The following is a 24456-nucleotide window of genomic DNA, read 5'->3' on the forward strand; positions in this document are numbered from 1 at the left end:
AAAACATCAGGGAGCTGCTGGGGTGTGGGGGCCAAAGCCACAGAGTTTATTGGGGGGACAACAGCACAATCCTGAGGAAAGGGGGAAGGGAGACACCATTGGCACAGCATCCTCCGAGGAAATGGAGCAAGGAGTCTCCCCCGTGCCCCGGGGTGTTGTCCCCCCCCACACCTGTGCCCCCCCGTGGCAGCTGTGCTAGGTCTTATGGCCCAGCCTGGGGCACCCCACTGGGGCAAAGGGAGCCCCAAAGGCACCAGGGGAGATGGAACCTGCCCAGCCAAGTCAGCCTCAGCTGGGCGAGTGGGGCTCTGTCCCATCACTGCTGTCCCCAGCCACGGTGGGACAGTGACACCCTGCAGGAGGCATCATGGGGACAGCAGTGCCGGGAGGCGCTGGAAATGCTGTCAGGGCAGCTCACAGCTTGCGGAAGATCAGGCTCTTGTTGTTGGCCGGCATGTCCACCTGGAAGCACAGAGGCGGGCTCAGGAGCGCCCAGCGGCACGGGCAGCCCCGGGGCCCAGCACCTACCATCCTCTCCAGGCGCAGCCCGTTGGCCTCGGCCAGCTCCCGCAGCAGCGCCGTGTCCCGCAGCCCCCAGGCGGGATTGCTGCGGGGAGGGAACCCTGGGTCACACACGGGGACACCCAAAGCAGCCCCATCGCCCGGGGGCACCCCCAGCCGGGGGCTGCCCTCAGGCCGGGCTTATCTTGCAGGACCACGCTGGGAGGGAGCTTCCTGCAGCTGCAGGGGTGGGACAGAGAGGACAGGATGGGGCCCCAGGAGCCTGAGCCCCCCAGCCCCCTCCTACCTCTGCCTCAGGCTGCGGTCAAAGTCCACGTTGCTCTGGGGGCTGATCTGGCCGTCCACGGCATAGGGCTGGTGGGACACAGCTGGGGCTGCAGGCAGGAGCCACCCTGGGCACCCCAGCCCCCCTTCCACAGGCTGCTGTCCCCACCAAGCACAGAAGCCAAGTGGGAAGAGACACGGCCCCCAAGGAGTCCTGTCGCCCTCTGCAGGCACCCCCAGAGGGTGACCCTGCTTTGGATAAGGCGAGGGAGGACAGGATCTGTCTCTTCCAAAACTGCCCCTTTCAGGGCTCAGCATGTGCCCCAAAAGGCAGACCCCCCCCCAAAAAGCCAAGCCCCTGCATTTCCCAGCTCCCTCCCTAAGCCATGAGCGGAGCTGCCCTCCCAGCTGCCCCCAGTATCCGGTCTGACACCCTGCACCCCCCAGGATGCTCCTGCACCAGGAGAGGTGACCCACCCCGTAGGTGAAGAGCACACCTCCGGGCTTCAGCAGCACCCCGGCACCCCTGAACAGGCCCTGGGGAACGAGAGAGGTGGGGACCGGGTCAGGGGGCCCCGGGGAGCCCCCCCTCGGCCCCAGCAGGGCACAGGGGCTCTGGAGGGCCGCTCACCTCGGTGCAGCGCAGCTCTGCGATGTGCATCATGTTGATGCTGACCAGGAGGTCCAGGGTGGAGGGCTGGGCGCCCCCCCAGGTCTCCCAGCCCTGGGACACGTCCAGCAGGATGGGGGGCAGCAGGTTGGGCACCCCCGTGGCCTCCACGTAGGCAGCGATGCTGTGGGCACCAAACCCCGGCTCAAGGCCAGCCGGGTGCCCGTGCAGCCCCAGCGGCCGCTGCAGGCGGGGACAAAGCCCTGCACAGACTCTCAGGAGTGGAAAAACACCCGCACAGGGATGTGGGTGCAGCACAGCTGGGGGCTCGTGGCCCAGCCCTTTGCTTCCAGCTGCCAGACAGAGAACTGGAAGCACCTGGACAACCAGCAGCATGTGGATGCAGAGGCCCCAGAGCCCAACCTCACCAAGTTTGGAGCACTCTCCCCTTGTGGGGAGCCCCACTGGCACCCTGCAGCAGCACCTCCTGATTTTGGTGTTATTTACACCCTTTTTGGCACATTCATCTCCTAGGTCTCAGCTCCTGCAGTCTCTCAGCCTGAAGATAATTTTTACCCAGGGTGGTGGGTGCTGCTGGGTGTGCAGCACAAAACTCCTCCTGGACAGGGGCTAGTTCCAGCATCTCCCCACCAGGCTTTTTTTTTTGTTCTACAGTGGAAAGCTGGGTTTTGGGAGTTTTCTGGGAAAAATAAAGTCCTGAGCTGGGGAGCATGGGTTGTTTCGGAGTTGGATATTGGGGATTTATTGAAAAAAATATAGTGAGTATTGACCTGGGGAGCCTGGGTTGGGCAAGAGCTGAATATTGTGGTTTGCCTGGAAAAAATAAAGCATCAAGCCAGAGAGCCTGGGCTGTCCAAGGGGGTCTTTGCTGTGAATAAACACAGATTAATCTCATCTGAGAGCAGGATATTGGGGTTTTCCTAGAAAGAATACAGTACTGAGCAGGGGAGCTTGGGCTGCTGAAGAGTTGGCTATTGGGTTTTTTCCTGAAAAAAGAAAAAAATTGTGGAGCCTAGGCCCCCAGTGAGTCTTTTCTAGGAAAAAATACGTATCCAGTTCATCCAAGAGCTAAATATCGGAGTTTTCCTGGAGGGAGCAAAGCACTAAGCAGGAGAGCCAGGCCTGCTGGAGAGTTGGATACTGGGGTTTTCCCAAAATCCCCAAACGAAATAAATAAAGAAAACAGTAAAACGGGGAGCAGGGAACCGGGGCCGCGGGTCCGTGGGCCCGTGGGAGGGGGCTGCAGGCAGTGGCCCCGGAGTCCTCCGGGGTCCCCCGTCCCCCCGGGACCCCCGGCCCCGCTCACCTGCGCAGCGCCCGGGGGTCGATGTCCGAGGGCTGCCAGCGCGTCTGCGGCAGCGCCCGCGCGAAGTGCGCAGCGTGCAGCCCCGCGCCCGCGCCCACCTCCAGCACCCGCAGCGCGCCCGGCGCCGCGCCCGGCCCCGCGTACTCCCGCAGCACCGCCAGGATCGGGCCCTTGTTGCGCTCCGCGGCCGCCGGGACCTGCATGGCCGGGGCGGGCGGGGAGCGGCAGCTGCCGGCACCGCCCCACGCCGCGGGTGGAGCTCCGCACGGCGGGGAGGGAAAAAGGCGGAGCAGGAAAAAAGGAACTGCGCCGCCCGGGAATCGAACCCGGGTCGCAAGAATGGGAATCTTGCATGATACCACTACACCAGCGGCGCGGCCAGGAACGCACCCGCCCCGCCGCCCCTCGGACCCAGCTCCCCCGCGGGGACCACCGGCCCCGGTGCTGCCGCCCCCTCGCCACCGCGCACCGGCACCCCCTAAAAGGGCACAGTGAGGCTTTGCGAGGAGCCCAGGAAAACGGGGGCGAGGGGGGAACCCCCACCCACCCTTTCCGAGGCAGCTGTCACTGGTCCGAAGGGATCCATGGAGAGCACAAGGATTAGGGGATCAGCCCTTCCGAGCATGGAAAAGCTCAGGGATGCGCCAACAGGCGCTTAGAAACCCCGGGCGGTTCCGGGGGGAAACTGAGGCACAGCCCCCAGCACGTTACAAGGCGGGTGACGGCCAGTGGTGACACCCCGTGGGTCAGGGTTGTAGTTAGGCACAGTAACCGGGCTGCGGGTGGCAGCAGGGCGCGAAAGGTCCACGCGTGCCGGGCACCCACCAGGGCCAGGCGCTGCTGGGCTTTATGGGAGGTACTCTCCTACACCCCTCCCTCTCTAGCCACTACCGGGGCAACGTGGCGGAAAGGCAAAGGTCACCCTGGTGGGGTGGCTCTGCGGCCCCTGCAGCCTCCCAGAGATCCCAGTGTGTTTGTCACACGGTCTCTCCCCAAAACTCTGGGTGCTGTCGCCAGCCTCAGGGGCGGCCGGTGGACACTGCGGGATAGCCGGGGACCAGCTCGGGGTCGTGTCCTGGGTCTGCACCTCCTGCCACGTGGGGACACCTTGGCGGGACCTCCCACTCCAAAGGTCACCGTGCTGGCAGGGACGCGGCTGCCCACCCCGGTCCCTGCGCTGGTCATGGGATGTGCAGCGCACGGTTATTCACAGCGCTGTCCCCGTGAGGGTGGCACCTCAGCCCTTGCCTCTGCACCCCTTCACTTTTCCCTACCTGGGTCCTTTGTGTCCCAGGAATGACCCCTATCTGTCCCCTGTGTGTGCCGTGGCTCCAGTGTCCTGTCTCCTGAATGTCCCCGTGCAGGTCCCTTCCGAGTTTCCCGTGACTCCCGTGTCCCCTGCGCGTCTGTGCCATCTTGTATCCCACGTGCCTGCTGTGCCCTCTCCCCTACTTCGGCCCCGCATGGTCCAATGTCCCTTCTGCGCATTCCGTGTGTCCCATGCGAGTCCTGTGTCTCCCACATGTCCGCTCTGTGTCCCATGAAAGTCCCCACATGTGCTCCCAGCATGTGCCCTGCTTGTCTCCGGCGTGTGTTCCTGCATCCCGTGTGTCCCCATAAATCCACACGCGAACCCCCGGTGTATCCCGCGCGTGTCCCCTGTGTGTCCCCACAACCCAGACATGTGTTTTCCACAGCACACACGTGTCGCGAGTGTCCCCGCACGCCTCCCACCGACCTCCTGTGTGTCCCCCCGACCCGTCCCGCGCGTGTCCCCCGCGCCCCCCGGGCGCTGGGCGCTGTCTGCGCGTCCCCCTCGCTCCCCGCGCGTTCTCCTTTAAGCGCGGGGGCGTGTCGGAGCCGAGGGGGGGCCCGGCCCTGCCCGCTTAAGGCCCCGGCGAGGGGCACCTGCGGCACTCGAGAGGGCGGCGTGGCCGTGGGCCGGGGCCCGCAGGATGTACACGCTGACACGGGGCCCCAGCAAGCTCGCCACGCAGCGCCGCACAGGTAGCGGGGGGCGCGGGGCCGGGGGCGCGGGGGCTCCGTGCCGCCCTCGCCGCCCCGCTGACGCCCCGCGCTCCCCGCAGGTCCCACGCAGCAGGCGGTGGAGAGCAGCAAACTGGGCGAGTATCGGGGGCGACAGCAGCCCGGCCTGTGGCCCCCCGCCAGGTGAGCCCCTGTGACCTTGGGAAGAGACCGGCGCTGGGGCGGCCGGGCGTGACCTTGGGAAGAAAACCGGGACGGCCGGGCCGCCTGGCGGGACGCGGGAGGGGGACCCGGGCTTTCCGCTCGGTGCCGCTCGCCCCGGGGGTCTCGGCGGCGCTTGCGGCCGCACGCGTCCCGCGGAGCTCTGGGCACGCCTGTGCTCTGTGCCGTGGGCCGCCCCGCGTGTCCTCGGGGCCACACCGGAGTGGCCTCCCCTCCTCCTTCCCACGGGCCGTCCCCAAAATTCGCGGGGAGTGGGACCGGTGGGGTCACGCCAAGGAGGCGGCGCGGGGGGGTCCCGGTGCGGGGCAGAGCCGGGGCCGGGCTTGTCCAGCCCCTCCGCGGTCGGCCCCGATTGCACGAACCGGGCGGCGGGGCCGGCGCCGGTCCCGCCCGCCTTGGCCGCGCCGCGCACCCACGGGGGCCGCGGAGCCCACGCGGAGCTGGCGTTCCCCTCTGCCCCGAAAGCCGGGGTGACACTTTCTGATGAATTCCAGTGTCCCGCAGCCATACCCGGAGCTGTTGGCAGGGTCCTGTGGGGTATCCCAGTGGCCAGGAGGTGGTGATGGGTTCCCTAAGGACACCCTTTCCCGGCTGGAGTCACAGCACACCCAGACAGGGTAGTGGGACCCTACTGGTTTTGCACGTCCTCTCCAGCTCCAAGAAATGAGCTCCCCCCCTACCCCCCAGTTCCTCTCCTTCCCAGGAACCCTGGAATTCCCTGGAGTGGCTTCTGTCACTCTTGCCCTAGTCCTACCTGCCCAGTGCCCCTGGCTGTGGGCCCTTGAGGGTCACTGCCCTCCCCAGTCCCTGCCTGCAGATCTGAAGGACCTGCCTGCTCCCAGTCTCTCCTGCCCTCCAAACTCACTCCTAGGCCCCTTAGACTTTGCCCCGTGAGGAACGTGGCTGTTGCAAACGTGTCCTCCCCTAGAACTGGGCAGAAAAGCCAAAATGTTGGAGTTTGCATTGAACGTGCTCCCAGGTCTCATCCCAAGTCTTGCCTTTAGCTCTGGCGGGTGTTGCTGCATTCAGGCAGGGAGTGGTTGAAATCCCCCCAGCTCTGAGGAAGCTTGACCTGCTCCCACTTTTCAGTGTAACAACCCATTCCTGAGGCACCTTGTGTGCCCCGTGCTGGGGCCAGAGCTGTTCCACTGAACCTGAGTGCTTGATCTGCGGAGGATGGCACATCCCCTGTCCAGTACCTGACTGGATTTCACTTCCATTTCCTGATATTCCTGCAGTTTTGGTGGCAGATTCTTTATCTCAGGGACTGCACTTGGTGCTAGATTGGAGCATGGGTGGGAGACAGGCAGCTGGTGCTTTTCCCCAGGGAGCTCCCCTTGCTCCCCTGCTGTGTCAGAATCCCCTGTCCCTGGGAGCTGGGTCCCTTTCCATCGCAGTCCTTGGGGACAGGGCTGGGTGGCTGCAGCTGTGGGTGAGTGTGTGCACTGTGGGGCAGCCCGGGACACCTGAACCACCCCAGTTCTTGCTGGGGTGAGCAGAGCTGCCTGTGACCTCACCCCTCCTTGCTTCCCTCCCTCCACAGCCCAGCGCAGAAACTCGTCTTCAACAGAGTGAATGGCAAGAGGCCCCCGCTGCTGCTGCAGCAGATCTCAGCCCCTGAAGAATGTTACACCCTGGCCCACGAGGAGAACGTCCGCTTTGTCTATGAAGGTGAGGGCAGAGGGTCCCTGGGGCAGCACCCGGGGGAGCTGGAGCAGATGGAGCCCCTCCCCAGCACCTACACCGTGCTGGGGACATCGCTGGCAGGCATGGAGTCCCTAGCCTGGGCACTTGCCCTCCTCTGCTCCGCCTCCTGGCCCTGTCCCGCCGCCCCCCGCACCGGGAGCCCCGTCCCAAACCCACCCAGAGCTCGTTCCCCCCCCAGCCTGGCAGCAGGTAGAGCAGCAGCTGGACAGCAGCCGGAGCGGGGAGAGCGCCTGCGGCCCCGTGCAGTACGTGGAGAAAACCCCCAACCCCGGACTCAAAAGTAAGTGGGCAGTGGTTGTGGCCCTTTGGGGTGCAGTGAGTGGCTGTGGGCTCAGCCTGCACCTGAACAGGGCTGTAGTGGGAGGAGGAGCAGGATTCCAGTGCTAGATGTGCCAGAGGGGCTGGCTGGGTCTGTCCTGCTGGTGCTGAGGTCACTATGGGGGGAGACAGCTGTCCCCAGGCACTGTGGTGGGGATGTCCCACTGCATCCCTTGGATGTTCCACTGTGTTGCTGACTCCTCTGGGATTCAGGCCTTCTCCTGCCACCAAGGGGTTTGGCATTGTCCTGGAGAGAGAGGAGCTGCCTGTGGCAACCCGCTTCTCCTGGGGCCAGCAGGACCAATTGAGCTTGGGGATAACACTTGTCTGGTGGCACCTGGAGTCAGCAGCCTTCAGGCTCTCACAGCAGCTGAGAGCTCCCCAAGGAAGAGAATGTCCCTGTAGACCCGGCCTGGCCTTTTGGGGACATAGCACAGGGGTGGAGGAGAACTGGGGGTGTCATTAGATTGGAGATCAGGGAAAGGTTCTTCCCCAGAGGGTGCTGGCACTGCCCAGGCTCCTCGGGGAATGGGCACGGCCCCGAGGCTGCCAGAGCTCCAGGAGTGTTTGGACAATGATCTCTGGGGTGCACAGGGTGGGATTGTTCAGGTGTCTGTGCAGGGCCAGGAGCTGGGCTGGATGATCCCTTCCAGCTGAGGATATTCTGTGATTCCATGGTTATTTTTTCTGGGGTTTGGAAGGGAGCACCCAGAGCCCTGCTCCAGCTGTTCCCTTCTCTCCCTCCCCTCTTTCTCAGACTTTGTTCCCATCGACCTGGAGGATTGGTGGGCACAGCAATTTCTGGCCAAAATCGAGAACAGCTCATAAAAGAGAAGAAAAGGTTGAGTTTGGTTTCTTTATAAGAGAAACGAAGCTGCGAGCACCTGGTGAAGCCCAGCATCGGTGGCGTTTTTGAAGCACGTTTTGAAGACGCCCGAGGTGGAGTGAGGCAGCCCAGAGCACCGGACCACAGCCATGCCCGGCCACGCGCCCTCCCCGTGCCCGGCACTGGAGCAGCGTGCAGCCCCAGCCAGGATTCCTTAAGTGCCAGTTCTCGGACTGCTGCAGCTCCTGCAGCCTCCAGCTCCAGGGACACTGCGGTGCCACGCTGGGGACGAGGGAGCGGCTCCCCCCTGCAGCCACGGGAGGCCAGGGGGTGCTGCAGCAGCACCGCCAGACAATAAAGCGCTGAAACTGCCCGTGGAGCCGCGCTTGTGGCATGGGGAAGAGGGGAAGCAGGGGCTGCAGCATCATCTCCCCTGGAGAGGTGATGCTCCCAGCTGACTCAGTGGGAACCTGGCTTCTGTGGATTCAGGGGCTTGGAGCTCCTCTTCCTTGCAGCTGCATCCTTGCCCCGTTGCTGCCTCATCTCCCGGGGCTCAGCCAGGGGGTAGTGCTGTCTTAGGTGATGTTTGGGATTGGGGGGCATATGGGAATCTGCAAGGGGGGTTGAGCACCCTGGCTGTGCTCCAGAGCTGGGCTGCAGCATGTAGGTGGGCAAAGCTGCAGGAATGGGAGTGCCAGGGCCAGCTGGCCATTGCCATGGAGGCCAAAAGGCTCGAGGTCTCCCCCTCACCTGTGGTTGTTTGGGAGAGCTGAGAGAGGATAGCTCTGGGTACCTGAAGTAAAAAGAATGGGGCCCCCAACTTCTGCTTCTACAAAAAAAACTCCACAGCTGATGGGCTTTTCAAGCCAGACTGAGCTCTTCTAGTTCTGGTTTTGTAGGACACCCCTCTACCCCCTGTCCTTCTCCCCAAGCAGAGAGCAGGAGGCCAGCACAGGCTCAATGAAGTCTGAATCCAAAGGAGGCCAGGAAACATCCACTGGAAAAAAAAATCATCTTTATTATTCCTATGATGGGAACAACAACCACACTGCAGCCAGGGGGGAGTAGAAGCTGGCCAGGAGCTGTGCTGCTTCTCCCACCAGGAGGCCAGAGCAGTGCCAGCAGCAGCTCTGCCCCTGGCACCTGCCCACGGAGCACTCCTGGTCCTGCTCCCAGCCCCAGGCTGGCACACCTGGCACTGTGGCTGTGACTGAAATCAGGAGCAGCACCACGCACAGCCCACAGTGCCTGCCTTGCTGCCAGGCAGGGCGTTACAGCCCCTGGGAGAGGGAGATGCTGCTTCCATAACACCTCCTTCATTTAGGCCAGGGTGGCCCCAGAGTGATGGAGGGCTGGGGCCAGGGAATGTCATCCTTGCCCCGGACTCTCCCACCAGCTCTGCCATGGCATCGGGGGCAGTGTGGGGGTTAAGCTGCCTCCCTGTCCCCACCCAGCACCAAGCCTTGCAGGGGGCACCAGAGCCAACGGGACATGGGCTGTTACTGCTAGTGCCAAAAGCATCCCCCTCTTTCTTCCCTCCCTGGGAAAGTCACTGCTGCTGGGATTCCCCCCTGCATGCTGCCCTGGCAGTGGCTGGCTCTGCTGCCCACCAGGATGCTCCCAGGCTGCAATCCCTCCCTGCCAGCAACTCCACAGGACTCCAAGGTGTCTAAGCAGGCCCTTCACCTGCTGGCTGCAGACTAATAAAAACACACATCTTTAAGATCCAGGGAAATTCTTAGTAACATGATGCACCATTGTTCTGAACAACATTAGGCAAAAGGAAGAAATGGAACAGGAATAAATGAGTAAGTCACAAGGAAAAAAATGAAAACCCAACCCAAAAATATCACCCAACCCCCGACAATGCAATCACTGGGAGGGAATCAGCCCCCCTTGCCATAAATATTAATTATGTGCAATTGTGTGTAGTACTATAGTGCAAATAGCTCTGCATTGATCATGGGGCAGCTCCCAAGGGGCTGCCCCAGGTGACACAGGGACTAGTTAAGGACAGACAAGAATCAACACAGATTTCCCACAAACAAACAAAAAAACCCCAACCCAGTCACTGGGAAGCTCCAAAAAGGAGTTGCCTCCTCCAACTGGGCCCAGGCAAGACCGGGCAATGCTGGTGCCCAGCAGCATCCTGGAGCCAGGCAGGGGCAGGACAGGGCCTTTGCTCACTGCCTGCTGCTGGCACGGCCTGGTCAGGGGCAGAGGGGATGAGGAGGAGGATGCAAGACAGATATGGTCAGGTTGGAGCTGTGTGGGGTGTAAAGAGGTGAGCTCAGCAGGACATGGGCACAGCGAGGGCATCGCTGGCTTCAAACTGGTCCTGTGGCTGCACTGCACAGTGTGGGGCGGTGCTGCTGGCAGAACCCCTGCCTGGGCACAACAAACACTGAGGCCAGCAGCATCCCTGGGCACCCTGTGACACTTCATACCCATCCTACGGAGCACAGCCAAGCCCCTGCAGCACCTCTCACTCAACCCAGTGTCCCCAGGGACCTTGTGGCATCTCTCACCCGTCCCTGCAGCGTCCCTGGGCACCCCTCACTGCCTCCAGCTCTGGCTCCCAGCCGTGCCCATCACGTGCTGTTCCTGGGGCCGAGCTCTGGGCATTGCTCCATTGCAACCTCTCACCCAGTGCCAGCTCCTGGCACCGCAGCTCCCCTTGCACAGCTGGGGCCAGAGCCAGCTCCTCGAGCCAGGCTTGGCTAGCAGGCAGGAGGAGACAGTTTTCCCTAGCACTTAAAGGAGACAGAGCCTCCTTTTTCCCATGCCAGGCAGGTGCCAGACAGGAGCTGAGCTGTCCCCCCCGGCTGGACACAAAGTGCTGCCAGGGGCAATCCCAGCACGTCCTGCTGCCCCAAGGACGGTTTGGATCTGAGCTATGTGACAGCCTCCTGCTAAACCACGAGCAACCACCAAACAACACGGGGACATGCGGGTGAGGAGCGCGGGGCAGCGTCCCGCCGGGTGTGAGCCATGGGCCGGGAGGAGGGCAGCAGAGGGGATCCCGCTCCTCCTCTGCCATCCCAAGTCCAATGCCCCTCTCCGCCCATCCAGGCTCTGCCGGTTTTTGGGTGGATTTTTTTTGCTGTATGGATGAAGAAGGCTGGAGAGTGGCAGTGTCACATGCGCACACACACCCACGCACGCCCCAGCAGTGGCAGGAGCGCTGCCATCCCCTCACCCCTCGCTGGGAAGGTTTACATTGATACAGTATTTAAGACACTCCGATATATAAATTACTGTCTCTATATATACTATGTATAGGCTGAGGGCCAGTCCGTGACAGGGCACCGGGGGCTCATTTCCCTCTGTCCTCTGTGTAGTGCTGGAAGCGAGTGAAGCTCATGAAGACCTGCTCCAGGGAGATCTGGCTCACCGAGTAGTCCTCCAAGCGATACTTCTCTTTGGCTTTCTCCAGGGCCCCAAAGACCTGCAAGGGAGGGCAGGGACAGGAGGCAGTGTGACTCAGTGTGGGGGGACTCCGAGGAGCACAGGGGGAGCCCCAGGCTGTGACAGGGAACACCCACTGTGACAGGGAACCTCCCGGCTTTGGCAGGGAAAGCAGAGAAAGCTTTTTTCTCCGGGGAGACCCAGGAAAATAATACCTTCCCTGGCAGAAGAGTGGGGGGAAGCCAGCAGCATCTGACACCATGAATATGATTGTTTTACACATTTATATGTGATAAATGCATACATATATATATATATACAAATACATACATATATATACATGTATATATGTATTTATATATACACACACACATATCTGGGTTTGAATCTCTGACCAAGGCTTCTGCTAACACAGTATATATATAAAATATTTATAAATATAGAAATAACACTTAGGATACTATATACACTATACATAACTGTCTGTATCTAGCATAGACATAACTTTTATATTCAGCTACATATGATATACATATTTATAAACTCACTCTCTCTAGTTTTTATGTAATCCTAGACATAGTTTTAACATAATCTGTATACTATGTGCTCTCTCTATATATACTCCATAGACTAAATTACATACTTGATATAAAGAGTATATACTCGAGTATATAATCTTATAGAGTATTACCTATACCATATACCCTATTGAGTATATATTTTATATTGTATAAATACAATATACAGTATATGATATAGACTACATCCAGTGCATGTAATATACAGACATATATATCTCCTTAGATACTGCATATGAAAACTATCTGTGTACTATGAATATCTCTATGGCATACATGTATTTACAGATAATGTACATGTAGACAGAGAGCTATACTGGTATACTCTATACCTAGCTCTGTGTACTGCATGCAGAGGGTTACATTCTGTATCTGTACTGTGAGTTTTATCAGTGTCCCTGGGCTAGGACCCCTCAGGATCAGTGGCTGGGGAAAGCCACGGCCCACAGCCCCAGTGGGACCAGGCTGAAGCACTGCCAGGGGTTCCTGGGGCTGAGGGGCAGGAGCAGGGAGCTGTCAGCACAGGGAGGTCGTGCCCACCCATGCCACGTTCCCACAGCGTAATGCAGCGTGGGAAGGATGCACCACAGAAAGCAAAGCCCCAAGAACATGGGAAGGGCCAGGAGAAGGGTTCCCAGTGCCCCCTTACCTGTGCCCAGCTGAGGTTCTTGTTGGTCAAGTGGTAATGCACCATGCCCTGGTGCTCATGCTTCAGGACACTGCCTGGGGAATCGAGCAGGGAGAGGTTCTGTGTTAGGGAAGGTGCTGAAGTTCACACCCAGCACCCTTCCCCTGCTCCAGGGACAACCCCTCCAGCAGCTCACGGTACCTGGGAACGTCTTCTCCACGAAGGCCTTGAAGGCCTGCAGCTCACCCTCCTCCTCACTCCGGGTTTTGGCCAGCAAGGTGTATCCACTACCAAACTTGCTTTTGAGGTGCTGGGGGCTGCCCAGGCACTTGAACTGCCCATTCACCATGATGGCCAATCGTGTGCACAGTGCCTCACACTCCTCCATGCTGCAGGAAGGAAAGAACTCGTTCAGAGAATCCCAGGAGGGTCTGGGTTGGAAGGAATCTTAAAGCTCATCTTATTCTATCCCTTGCCATGGCCAGGGACACCTTCCACTAGAACAGGCTGCTCCAAACCCAGTCCAGCATGCCCCCAGAGATGGGGCAGCCACAGCTTCTTCTGTAAGCACCAGGACACAAGAAGAAGCTTCTGGGAAGCAGCTGGAGGTGTGTTCCCTTCTCTCTGGGCTCTTTGAGAAGGGAGATTTGGGTAGAGCCAGCCACTGGCTGCAGGCAGTGTATGCCCACCCACCAGGCCCTGGAGGTGTGTTCCATCCCTTGGATCCCACCACTCTCCCTGATCTCTTATGCCAAGCCCTGCCCAGCCAAGTGTCACCTGTGGGAGGTGAAGATGATGGATTTGCCGCACTCCCGCGTCCGTGTCACTGCGTCCCAGAGCAAGCGCCGGGCCACAGGGTCCATGCCAGTGGAAGGCTCATCCAGGAAGATCACAGGGGGGCCACCAATGAGGGCAATGCCAGCACTCAGCTTCCGCTTGTTCCCACCGCTGCAGAGGAATCACAGAACCATTAACGTTGGAAACGACCTGCGAGATCACCAAGTGCAACCTTCAGCTGAAAACGGGAGCGAGGAACGGGGACGGAGCCCCGGTCCGAGCCCAGGGAGCGCCCCGCCAGCGGAGGGGCAGCGCTGTGCCCAGGCCTGCTCTCACCTGTAGGTCCTGACCAGCTTGTCGGCGTGCGGCTCCAGCAGCAGCCCCCGCAGCATGTTCTCCACGCAGCTGCCGATGTAGCGCTCGGGGATGCCGCGCAGCCGCGCGTACATGCTCAGCGTCTCGCGGCCCGTCATGTGCTCCAGCAGGGCGTCGAACTGCGGGCAGTACCCGATCCGCTGCTGCACCTGCGGCCCGGGGGAGCGCACGGCAATCAGCCCACGGGCGGGTCTGCGAGCCGGAGGCACCTGGGCACCCACGCGCCTTGCTGCTCCTCTCTGAGGTTTTGCTCAGTGATGGGAACTGACACACAGCTCTGAAACCAGTGGTGGAATGAGAGGGAAATGCCCCCCGGAGCAGCTGGGCTGACAGGGATGGACAGATGTGTCTCTGTGTCTCTGGACAGCAGCTGGGTGGGCTCACAATGCCTCTGTCAAGCTGCTTCCTCACTGTGAGGGACCATTTTGGGGTGCTCAGGCTCTCAGAAGGAAAGTGCCGGAGGGCTGGTACCTCCCCCATGTCCTGCTCACTTCCAGGGACAAGAGCATGAGAGAAAGCAGTTTCAGGGAAGGAAGCAATTTGGGGCATGCTCTCAAGGAATGTTCTTCATGTCTGACCTTGTCTGGGATCTGGATTCACTTAAGACTTGGACTTGATGGTCCTTGTGGGTCCAAATCAAAATATTCTGTGAAATCTGGGACAGAAATCTGGTAGAGGAAGGACTGGACTGAAAGGCTAACCCCTGCTCCTCTCTTCCTGCTCATCTCTTCCAAAGGAAATGGGCAATTCCCAGCAAGGACACCCCTAGCAGAGGTCACGAAAGGTTTGATACACATTTTAGAGACCATCCTCCAATTTTTTTCCACATTTCCAGCTATGGAGGTAAAACCCTTTGATGAAGGGTTTGCTACCCTCACCAGGTTTGGCCTTCAATTGTGTCACATCTGTAATCCCAGTGGAGAGGAAACTGCTTCCACATGGCCAGATAATGGAGAGCTGAGCCAGCCAAGGACACAACGTCCCTGGGATATTTATTGTCCCTGCCTCTGGAACTGCAAGCATGTCCTCTTGGAGGCACCTGCAAGGTGGCTCAGCTTAGCCAAACACAGGATGTTCTGCAACACCACCCTCGCCCCTACAGCCTTGGGTACCTTCTTTATGTTGGCCAGAATGCTGTGGCCATCCACAAAGGCGTCCCCTGAAGTGATGCTCTCGTCACCCGTCAGCATCTTGAAGGTGGTGGTTTTGCCCGCTCCGTTGAAGCCAAGGAGACCAAAGCATTCCCCTTTGCTGACGGCCAAGGAGATCCTGTCCACTGCCAGCAGGGACTCCCGGCTGTCGTAGACCTGGAGGAGACACACAGAGCCAGGTGTCACTGCCCGATGGCACGGCAAGGCGGGCGGTGGCTCTGCCAGCCCGGGGGGACACGGCTCAGACAGCAGCAGGATGCTCAGGTCACCTCACCTTGGTCAGCTCCTTAATGACCAGAGGGCTGCTGAGAGATGACAGCAGTTCTGGTGGCGACTCCAAAACCTTCTTCCTCTCATCTGCCACGTCCCTGTCCTCTGGCAGCACAGACACCCTGTTCAGCAGGGCCACCTGAACACAGGGGGAAGACACACTCTGTGTCACCTGGCTGCTGGGGGATGAATGGGCTCCTCCAGCGTCCCCAACCCTGGCAGGATCCATCCCTTCCATCAGCTGCCTCTGGAGATGCCTCACTCTGCCAGTCCATACACTTAACAGGACTGGCTCCTCCAAGCTCCAGGGATGCTCCCTGGGAAGATGATTTAGGTGATGAGGGCCTGTCTCCAGCTCACGGGGACTCCTGGCCTGGACTTGGAGGGCACAGCTCCCTCCCACGTGCTTCACTCACCCATTTCCGCCGCCTGCAGATGCCACAAACCACAGTTCTCAGTCTCCAGAGAAGGTTTGTCTCAATGAGGAAGAGGAGGAAGAGGAAGGAGAAACCCTGGATGGCCAAGGAAGTCAGGTATCGCCCAATCCCAGGGGTCTCCCAGGAAAAGTAGTTCATCTGATAGCTGATATCTGAGGAAAGATGGAACAAAATCAACTCCAGGATCAATCCACACTTTGGGGAGGGGCAGATAAACTCCAGAGGAAGCTGTGCCAAAGCTTTGCCAGGCTTATCTTCATCCCACACTGGCTCCCTGCCCAGAGCTCTTTCCAATGCTTCCCACAAGAGGATTTGGGTCTGGAGCGGATCTGGCAGAAGACGCCCAGTGGAGGCAGGCAGAGGACACCAATCCTGGGATTGGGATTTCTTTACTCATCTGTGAAACTTCCCCTAGCCCACATTTTTCCTCCAAATCATGAGTAAGGTGATCCAGTTAAGGAATTTTTTCCTATGTATGTCCAGTTTTTGCTCTAAAGTAGTACCTGCAGCTAGTGCCCAGGCAGAGGCCCCACGACACTGCCCAGTTCCACCATCCACCCCACACAAGCCCCAGTGATGCTGTGGGGGTTGGCTGGGTGAGGATGTAGAGACTCACTGAAGGCCTTGCAGATGAAGATGGCTTCAACAGAGGAGGTACAGAACTGAATGAACTCGTAGTTCTGGTAGAAGTCACTGATGCACTGGCCCAAGCAGTAATTGGGTAAGACGAGAAAAACTTTATCCAGGGTTTTGGAGAGGTCCACTAAGCCCAGCTCTGAAAGAGAACAGGTGGATCAATGAATTAGAGACTGCTGGTTTGGGAGAGAAAACCCTGATACTTGAAAAACCCTGAAGTTTAGAGGGAAACCAAACACATTTTGTTACATTTAATGGGTGAGGATGGACTGTTGTAGTGTTTTATGGCTATTGTGGGACCAGCCCTGGGGTCAGAGAGCCCCCCTGGGCGCTGGACCTTGTTGGTGATGGCTGGGCAGGTACAGAGGGCAGGGACCCACCTGGGATGCTCATGATGGTGACGGCGAGGAAGGTGGCGGTGCCAGAGAGGATGTTGAAGATGGTCAGACGGGTGTAAGCCGTGGCTGCCACCGAGAAGAAGAAGCTGAGGAGGTACATGAGGGGGATGATGGCCCAGCCATAAAGGAGGAAGATCAGCATCACATCAACGAGGTGGCTGTCTTGGGTGAAGGCTTGCACGTTGAAGGCTTGGAATATCACCTGGGGCACAGCAATGTGGGGAGAAGGCACATTTGGCTTGACCTCAGGCAATGTCTCCTTGTCCCAGTGGCCCAGGCTAATATCAGCACTGCAGTGACCCAGACAGCCCCTCATGGATGGCTCCTATCAGCAACCCATGGCTGTCCCCAGGGGAGGCCCTTTCTGCAGACTGGGATGCAGAAGGGCAGATCTGGGGAATTCCTCTCCAAGATCCCATGGATTTAACATTTTCTAGACTCAACAGCAAAGTTTTCAGTTGCCAGAGGACACTGCCTCAGCTGGTTGGCCATGGTCCAGCTCCCAGCAGGACCAAGGGACAGCTTTCTTGAGGGTCCTTTCTACAGAGACATTGCCAGTGGCCTCGTCCTCCCTGCACCCACAGGCATCCCAGAGGAGCAGCGCCCAGCACTCCCACCAAGGGGGAGGGCATTGGGGTGCCAGGGGTGACTCACCAACATCAGAGCACAAGGGATGAGAAAGTTGATGATGTCCCAGAGCAGGGCAGAAAGCCAGAAGTTGACCACGTACACGCCGCTGACGAACTGGACGTGCTTGGCCTTGATGGCGCGCTCACTGACCAGCAGCAGCGCGAAGGTGCTGGCAAGAGAGGCCATCCCATACAGCAGGTTGATAGCAATGGCAAAGCCAGTCTGGCCTCTGTGGGGACAGGAGGACACGTTAGGGCAGGGACACCTCAGCAAACCCATGCTGAGGCTACACAGGGACAGCATAGACTCATAGAATAGTCTCAGATGGGACCCACAGGGATCATCCAGCCCAGCTCCTGGCCCTGCACAGAAAACCCAACAATCCCACGCTGTGCACCCCTGAGAATGTTGTCCAAATGTTCCTGGAGCTCTGGCAGCCTTGAGACCATGATCATTCCCTGGGGAGCCTGGTCAGTGCCACAGCACCCTCTAGGGCAAGAACCTTTTCTTGATTTACAGCCTAACCCTCCACACACCTTCAGTCATTCCTCCGAGTCCTGTCTCTGGTCACAGAGAGCAGAGACCAGTACCTGCCCCTCTGCTGCCACTCTTGAGAAAGCTGTGGCCAGCACACCCACACTGGGCTTCTTGAAGAGGCTACACTTTGCCAATATGCTGAAGAAACACTCAAGGGAGACAATCATCCCCCAGCCCACCCTGCACACCACAAACCTCCACGCTGCCTTGTTGAGGTCCCAGACATGGCCCCTCTGGTCTAGGTGAGGTTCAGAGGCCCTGGATGTGGGGTTTTGTGAAGAGCATGCCCACGTGGCCTCCACTACTATGGGCACCCAGGAAAAATAACCCCAGCCAGTATCTCAAGGGGACCAGCCAACCTCTGAGATGTGCATGGGGTGACATGGCTGCCAGGCTCAGCAGGGAAGTCATCTCCACAGCTTTGCTCCCCTGACCTCCTGAGTGCAATCACAGCTACATTTGGGTCTCAGAAGCTCCAGCATGGCTTCTTCACTGACTCCAGCACAACCCAGGCAACCTGCACCCGTGGGAGCCCTAGCAGGAAAGCGAGCCCTGTGCCATCACCACACGCACTCCATGAGCTGGTCCTTGGCCTTCTCGGTGATGTTGCGGGGCTGGGGGTAGTTGGTGACGGTGATGGAGGCGTTGGCGCCGGCCAGCACCCTGAGGATGGCGCTGTCGGCCAGCATGAGCGCGGTGGCTGGGGAGTGGTAGGCCTGGTTGTTGAAGAGCGCCGTGACCAGCGTGCGGTTCCCCACGGCCTCGAAGGAGGCGGCTGCAATGTAGTGCTCGTTGAAGGCTCCTCCTTCCTCGGAGGCTCGGGAGATGAGGTACTCCTCCAGCCCACCTGCCAAACACCACCGCTGTTAGGGGCGGGCTCCATCACACCACTGCTAACGGAGGCCAACTGGAAAAGACCCCAAGCAGACTCAGCCCTGGTGGCCCCCCTAGTCCTGATCCCAGAAACAGAGATCCATAGAATCTCATGAGTTGGAAATGACCCACAAAGATCATCGAGTCCAACTTCTGGCCCCGCATAGGACACCCCAACAATGCCACCGTGTGCCTGAGAGCATCGTCCAAAGCTCCTTGAGCTCTGGGAGCCCTGGGGCATGACCATTCCTTGGGGAGCCCGTTCCAGTGGCCACAAACATGGGGTTGTGGAGAAGACAGTTCTGCTCAGATGAGGAGAGGTCCTGCCAACGACGCGACACTCCCACGCAGGAAAGGAAAGCATCAGACACGGCAGAGCTGGGACCTAAACCACCCACACCAGCGGCCCCTGGCCACCCTGCCAGGCACCACCTGCCCCAGGGGCGCTCCCTGAGCCCTCACCCAGCACCTCCAGTGGCGACTGATGCTGGGCATCCAGCAGCTCCAGGTACTGCTCCGCCAGCCTCTGCGGCAGCGCCTCAGCGCCCGACACCGAGAAAGGCACGATGGTCTGGCCGTAGGGCTCCAGCGTCAGCCGCAGCTGGGACGAGTCCCGCGGGCCCGGGAAGGTCTTGGCCACAACAAGGGCAAAGGCAGTGAAGATCAGAGGCACGAGGAACTGCGCCGCCACCATCTTCCAGTTGCGCCAGCTGTACATGGCCCGCTTCATGAACATGGCGTAGAACTGCTGGCAGCACAGGTAGAACTGCGAGGGGAGAGGCCGGGTCATGGGGAGCTCTGCCAGCTGCGGACACGTCACCCATGCAGCTGATGTGGAAGACGACCCCAAACCACCGCCATCCTTTATGCACTGCCAGCCTGCAGCAGAGCCTGCTCTCCAGCTAAGCCTATAAAAAGATTAGCAGGGCAGCTGCCCAGCTCCAGCTCATCCAGCTCCATGGCTTCTGAACGAGTCACAGTCTCAGGTGTTAAAAGCAGCTTTAGCCATGACCTTTACCTTCCTCCACCTCCCAGCAACTGAGGCTCCCAAACAGGATTACTGCACGGCAGGTGTCAGCCAGAGCAACCAGGTGAGCACCTGCAAGTGCCCCGCCCAGCCCCTGCAAACACCTTCTGTGCTTTTCAAACCCAGCAACATCCTCCCCCCCTCTGCCTTTGAGACGTGCCCTTGAGAAGACAAGGGATATAGATCACAAGCACTGAGGCAGCGGGGCATGAAGGGCTGCCAGGGAACTGGAACAGGAGCCTAGCAAGGGAAGGAAGATGGATTTTCTCATTTCCCTTGTGGAAAACCTCAACGATGGAACAACGGCAGGTGGAAAACCACATTAGATTACCCTGAAGAGCAACTCGGATCCCAAGATTAATATGAAGAGCAACCCTACCAACCCTAAAAATCATTTGTCCTAACGATGCAGATTCCAACCTGAACTTTCAATTTGGTTGTGGTTCCAAACCACATGCAACAAGAGCAACCGTGGGGGAGGCTCCACCTGGTAACCCTACTTCAAGCCCTGCCCTTCACATGTCACCTCCCCGTTCCTGCTTCACCGATCCCCCAGCACTCACCCCAGTGTTGAGTTTGATGCTGGAGCAGTCCTCAGTAATGAGCGCCCCGCTGTCATCCGTCATGTCCGTCATGCCACTCAGGCTGCTGGAGTCATCCATGGCCCAGTCGTTGGAGCGTCTCTCGTGCTGGTACTGCAGAGCAGGCAACTGGATGGCCTGGATATCCATGCTGGAGTCCACGAGCTTCCCAACCCTGTGCCAGGAGGGAAAACAGGTGATGAAACAGATCCGGTCTGGATAGAGCTGTTCCGAGCTGGGGAAGCCAAAGCCAAGAGACCAAAGCCAACAAGTGCCCCAGAGGGCTGTGCTGGCCATCACCAAAGCACACAAGCACTGGCCACCCCTTCACCTACCTGAGGAACACCTCCTCCATGGTGGTGACCGAGGCGCCGTAGCTGGCGATGCCCAGCTCCTCCCGCCTCTGCTCCAGCTCCGTGAACAGGGCCTCAAACCTGAGCGGAGAGGGAGACGTCAGACACTGACACCCGTGGGAGGGGGCACTCAGGGATCTTTACAGACCCTCTGGGCATCAGTCCTGCAGCTGGCTGGAGTCTTGCATCCAACCCCAGGGTGACCTGTGGCATTGAGCACACCCCTGTCCCCAAGGGCAGATTTTGGGCTCCACTGGCTGTTCGTTCTTGCCTCAGCTATCACAGAATCATGGGAACACAAAAGGGTTTGAGTCTGGAATGGACCTTACTGATCATCTCACTCCACCCCCTGCCATGGGTAGAGACACCTTCCACTATCCTAGGGTGCTCCAAACCCCATCCAGTTTGGCTTTGGACACTTCCAGGGATCCAGGGGCAGCCACAGCTGCTCTGGGCACCCTGTGCCAGGGCCTGCCCACCCTGCCAGGGAACAATTCCTAATTCCCATCCAGCCCTGCCCTCTGGCAGTGGGAGCCATTCCCCGTGTCCTGTCCCTCCATCCCTTGTCCCCAGTCCCTCTCCAGCTCTCCTGGAGCCCCTTTAGGCCCTGCAGGAGGCTCTGAGGTGTCCCTGGAGCCTTCTCCTCTCCAGGTGAGCACCCCCAGCTCTGCCAGCCTGGCTCCAGAGCAGAGGGGCTCCAGCCCTTGGGGCATCTCTGTGGCCTCCCTGGACTTATTCCAGGAGCTCCACATCCTCCTGCTGGTGCCTCCAGACCAGGAGGGAGCACTGCAGGAGGGGTCTCATGAAAACAGAGCAGAAGGAGACAATAAGCTCCCCTGACCTCCTGGGTCTATAGATCTGATTTCAGAGCCAGAACATCCTGCCTCGTGTGTGCCACCCTCAGCACTACAGGAGGAGCTGAATTCCATTTTCCATGACCAGTGCTGATGCAGGGAGCAGTTCACCTTTTCAGCAAGCCTGTGAGACAGTGTGTGAAGACAAGGGGACGCCCCAGGGAGGGGTAGCAGAGGACAATGCCATTACCTGTGTGTGCTCTCCTTGGGCAGGATGAAGGACAGCTCTGCCCCCGCGTTGCTCTCCATGGTGGCATTGGGCACATACTGGCAGATGAGGCGGGAGATCTCTCCCAGGTTGCAGTAGGGCTCCTTCACCATCACCATGTGATATCCAGCCCCTGGAGGAGCCACGAGAGAAGGGAGAGGAGGGTCAGTCCCAGCCCAGCCTAGCCTGGGCAGGGGCTGGAACAGAGAGGGATGCACAGGCACCGCTTTGCACCGGACACGGACACGATGCAAGAGCAAAAGCACGGATGGGCCCCAGGAGAGGCTGAACAGCAGGATGGGGACCAATCAGCCATCAGGCAAGGAGCAATGGATCCCCTGCCTGCTCTCTATACCCCTCCTGCTCCTCCCTGGCCAGGAGAAGACATGGAGCACAGCCTGCTCTGCTCCCATACCGTATTTGCGCTTGAGGAAGAGCGAGGAGCCGCAGCACTGCAGCTCGCCCTTGGCCATGATGGCGATGCGGTCCCCCAGCAGGTCTGCCTCGTCCATGAAGTGAGTGGTCAGCAGGATGGTTCTGTTGCTCCTCTGCTGCTGCAGAAGGTCCCATGTGGCTCTGCGGGAGGCTGGGTCCATCCCTGAAGTCGGCTCATCCAGCATCACCACCTGCACTCAGGAGGTGGGAGCAGATCAGAAAGGGCTGGGGGGGCCCAGCAGCACAGGAGGGGACAACCTCAGGGCCCAGGAGAAGCCTTGGCCTCACAGCAACGATCTTGGGGAGCAGCTACCAGACAGGAGAGCCTCAGGGCATGACCCTCAGAGTGGGGGTGCTCCTGCCCGCTCCCCGCTGTCCTTGCTTCTCCCACTGGCTCACCACAGATGAGGAACAGCCCCAGAGCCACCCCAAGGACCTGCACTGGCCCCAGGTGCCAGGTGAGCCCAGAAAAGCCACCTGCCTTGGAGTCCCCGATGAGGGCGATGCCGATGGACAGCTTGCGCTTCATGCCCCCGGAGAGAGCCTTGCTCAGGGAGCGGCGCTTGTCCTCCAGGCCGAGGATCCTCAGGATGTGGTTGATCTCCTCAGGACACTTGGAGGCTGGGTATCCCTTCAGCTGCCAGACAGGGGAAGGGAGGGATGAGGCTGCCTGCAGGGCTGCCAAACCCCACCACACTCAGACAGGAAAGTGGTGAAGCAGAGATGGACTCCTGCCCACCCCTGCAGGAGCTGGCACATCTGGCAGGGGTGGTTCCCTGCACTCCTCCACCAGCCTGCAGATGAGGTGGGAAGAGGATGCAAGGGCTGTTCTCCTTATCATGGAATCATGGAATAGTTTGGGTTGGAAGGGTCCTTTAAGATCATTTAGGCCCAGTACCCTGCCTTGGGCAGGGACACCTTCCACTGTCCCAGGCTGCTCCAAACCCCACCCAACCTGGCCTTGGGCACTGGCAGGGATCGAGGGGCAGCCACAGCTTCTCTGGGTAACCTGTGCCAGGGCCTGCCCACCCTCCCAGGGAAGAATTTCTTCTGTAAATCCCATTTAACCCTGCCCTCTCTCAGTGCGAAACCATTCCCCATTGTCTTGTCATTCCAGGCCCTTGTCCAAAATCCCTCTCCTGGAACCCCTGTAGTGACTGCAAGAGGTGAATACCCCCAGGTGAATACCCCCAGCTCTCCCAGCCTGGCTCCAGAGCAGAGGTGTTCCACTCTCTGACCATATTTGGACCCACTTGATATATCTCACCACACTTCCCCACCTCCAGGAGCCCAGGTGGCTCCCCAAGGGCTGTCCCCCTGCTCAGTGCCAGGCTCACCCCTGCATAGAAGTGGAGGTGCTCTTCCACCGTCATGTTGTCGAAGAGGACGTCGTGCTGGGGGCACAGCCCCAGGCTGCGGCGGATCAGCACCATGTCCTGGGAGATCTCGTAGCCGTTGATGTAGGCCTGCCCGCCCGTCGGGGAGTGCAGACCTGTGGGGAGCTCAGGGTGACCCCAGTGGCAAAGAGACAGTGGAAATATGGAGGGTCCTGATGAGCATCCCCCCGCCCTGCCAGCTTTCTGCCAAAAACCAGAGCAGGTCTGTCTCGTGCTCAGGCTGGGGTACAATAGCTTCCTCCTGCTGCAGGACGGGCTGCAGGGCACCCACAGGTGGGAACTGGGCCACAAGCGCAGGAAGGAGAGGAACAGGCAGGTCAAACACGGTTCTGAGCCGTGCAGAGAGCCAGGCAGGGCCAGGCAGAGTTCCAGGAAGGTCCCGTGAGCCCCCTGAGCTGCCAGGAGCAGCTCAGAGCAATGGAGAACAGAAGAGGACAATCAAAGGTCATTGTGTCCATTGTGCCTAAATAGGTATCCTGGAGCCCAGCAGATCAAGAATGACAAACACCAGTTCCACCTTATCTGCGTTACCATGGCAAAGCCTAGAGGGAGCAATCCTACAGCACGTCCAGTCTCTTCTCACAGCCCTCCAGCACAAAACCTGGCTGTCATCTCACCCACTGGCTGATCCCACTCTTGAGGAGGGCTGAGCAGGGACCCCCCCATGTTCCTTCCATCTCCCTCTCACTACCCTGACACTCCTAGCCAATAGCTCAGAAAAGTGAAGGTGCTTCAAGGAGATCAAAAACCCCTCCCCACCCTCAGAGACAGGGCCTGGCTCTTCTTTGAGGGTAAAGCCATCAGTTCCTGCAGCAGGAGACTCCTACCTGTGAGCATGGACAGAGTGGTGGTCTTCCCAGCACCGTTGTGTCCCAACAGGACAGTGATCTGCCCCTCGTACATGTTCACTGTCAAGTCCTTCACTGCCTCTTTTGTCTTGTTTCCCACTTTGAAGACCTGTGGAGGTCAAGCCCATGAGTTGGTGCTGCACTTCAGGCAAGTGCCTTGGCTCCACCCAGCAGGCAAAGCCTGGGATGCTCACAGGGTGTTACCAGGAGACAACAGGTCTAATTCAGGTTAAATTCAGATGTCAAGGAGTTAAATACAGATGTCACTGCACC

General features: G+C 59.2%; 3 protein-coding genes across 5 annotated transcripts in view; 1 reads left to right on the forward strand and 2 right to left on the reverse strand.

Annotated features, from left to right (window-relative positions):
* Nucleotides 1-146: 146 nt before the first annotated feature.
* Nucleotides 147-2946, reverse strand: METTL26 (methyltransferase like 26). Of its 2 annotated transcripts, XM_084216184.1 has the most exons (6): nt 2724-2946; nt 1418-1580; nt 1264-1323; nt 809-876; nt 529-607; nt 148-462 (listed from the first exon to the last, which is right to left on the reverse strand). In XM_084216184.1, exons 1-6 carry the CDS (start codon nt 2924-2926, stop codon nt 415-417), a joined length of 621 nt encoding a protein of 206 aa, XP_084072310.1. In that variant the 5' UTR covers nt 2927-2946; the 3' UTR covers nt 148-414. The 2 variants fall into 2 exon arrangements, with proteins under 2 accessions (XP_084072311.1, XP_084072310.1); XM_084216185.1 differs by lacking the exon at nt 1264-1323 and having other exon boundaries at nt 147-462.
* Nucleotides 2947-4571: 1625 nt separating this feature from the next.
* On the forward strand, nt 4572-8190 carry MCRIP2 (MAPK regulated corepressor interacting protein 2; the record flags this gene model as incomplete). 2 transcript variants are annotated; one of them, XM_084216455.1, is made up of 5 exons in its annotated part: nt 4573-4730; nt 4811-4892; nt 6475-6602; nt 6817-6918; nt 7714-8190. In XM_084216455.1, the coding sequence occupies exons 1-5, from the start codon at nt 4679-4681 to the stop codon at nt 7782-7784; spliced, it is 435 nt and encodes a 144-aa protein (XP_084072581.1). In that variant the 5' UTR covers nt 4573-4678. The 2 variants fall into 2 exon arrangements, with proteins under 2 accessions (XP_084072580.1, XP_084072581.1); XM_084216454.1 differs by lacking the exon at nt 7714-8190 and having other exon boundaries at nt 4572-4730; nt 6817-7025.
* A 644-nt stretch (nt 8191-8834) lies between these two features.
* ABCA3 (ATP binding cassette subfamily A member 3) overlaps nt 8835-24456 on the reverse strand; it is a 31481-nt gene continuing 15859 nt past the window's right edge. The window contains exons 12-31 of the mRNA XM_084216169.1: nt 24163-24292; nt 23276-23430; nt 22420-22575; nt 21919-22129; nt 21486-21636; nt 20424-20522; nt 20071-20263; nt 18943-19246; nt 18181-18454; nt 17095-17299; nt 16423-16642; nt 16023-16181; nt 15386-15558; nt 14974-15108; nt 14661-14855; nt 13510-13697; nt 13174-13344; nt 12598-12785; nt 12418-12491; nt 8835-11230 (exon numbers count right to left, since the gene is read on the reverse strand). Of these exons, the coding sequence (XP_084072295.1) occupies nt 11099-11230; nt 12418-12491; nt 12598-12785; nt 13174-13344; nt 13510-13697; nt 14661-14855; nt 14974-15108; nt 15386-15558; nt 16023-16181; nt 16423-16642; nt 17095-17299; nt 18181-18454; nt 18943-19246; nt 20071-20263; nt 20424-20522; nt 21486-21636; nt 21919-22129; nt 22420-22575; nt 23276-23430; nt 24163-24292 (3513 nt within the window). The 3' untranslated portion in view covers nt 8835-11098. The remainder of the gene's footprint in view (nt 11231-12417; nt 12492-12597; nt 12786-13173; nt 13345-13509; nt 13698-14660; nt 14856-14973; nt 15109-15385; nt 15559-16022; nt 16182-16422; nt 16643-17094; nt 17300-18180; nt 18455-18942; nt 19247-20070; nt 20264-20423; nt 20523-21485; nt 21637-21918; nt 22130-22419; nt 22576-23275; nt 23431-24162; nt 24293-24456) is intronic.

This window comes from Fringilla coelebs, assembly GCF_963513975.1.
Source record: "Fringilla coelebs genome assembly, chromosome: 16".
Taxonomy (NCBI): domain Eukaryota; kingdom Metazoa; phylum Chordata; class Aves; order Passeriformes; family Fringillidae; genus Fringilla; species Fringilla coelebs.

Bases quoted from the DNA above. Each gene is read 5' to 3' on its own strand.
- METTL26 (XM_084216184.1), bottom strand. From the start codon at position 2,926: ATGCAGGTCCCGGCGGCCGCGGAGCGCAACAAGGGCCCGATCCTGGCG. The intron at 1,581-2,723 runs GTGAGCGGGGCC...TGGTGCCCACAG, and splicing joins GACCCCCGGGCGCTGCGCAG to CATCGCTGCCTACGTGGAGG. The intron at 877-1,263 runs GTGGGTCACCTC...GTGTCCCACCAG, and splicing joins GTGTGCTCTTCACCTACGGG to CCCTATGCCGTGGACGGCCA.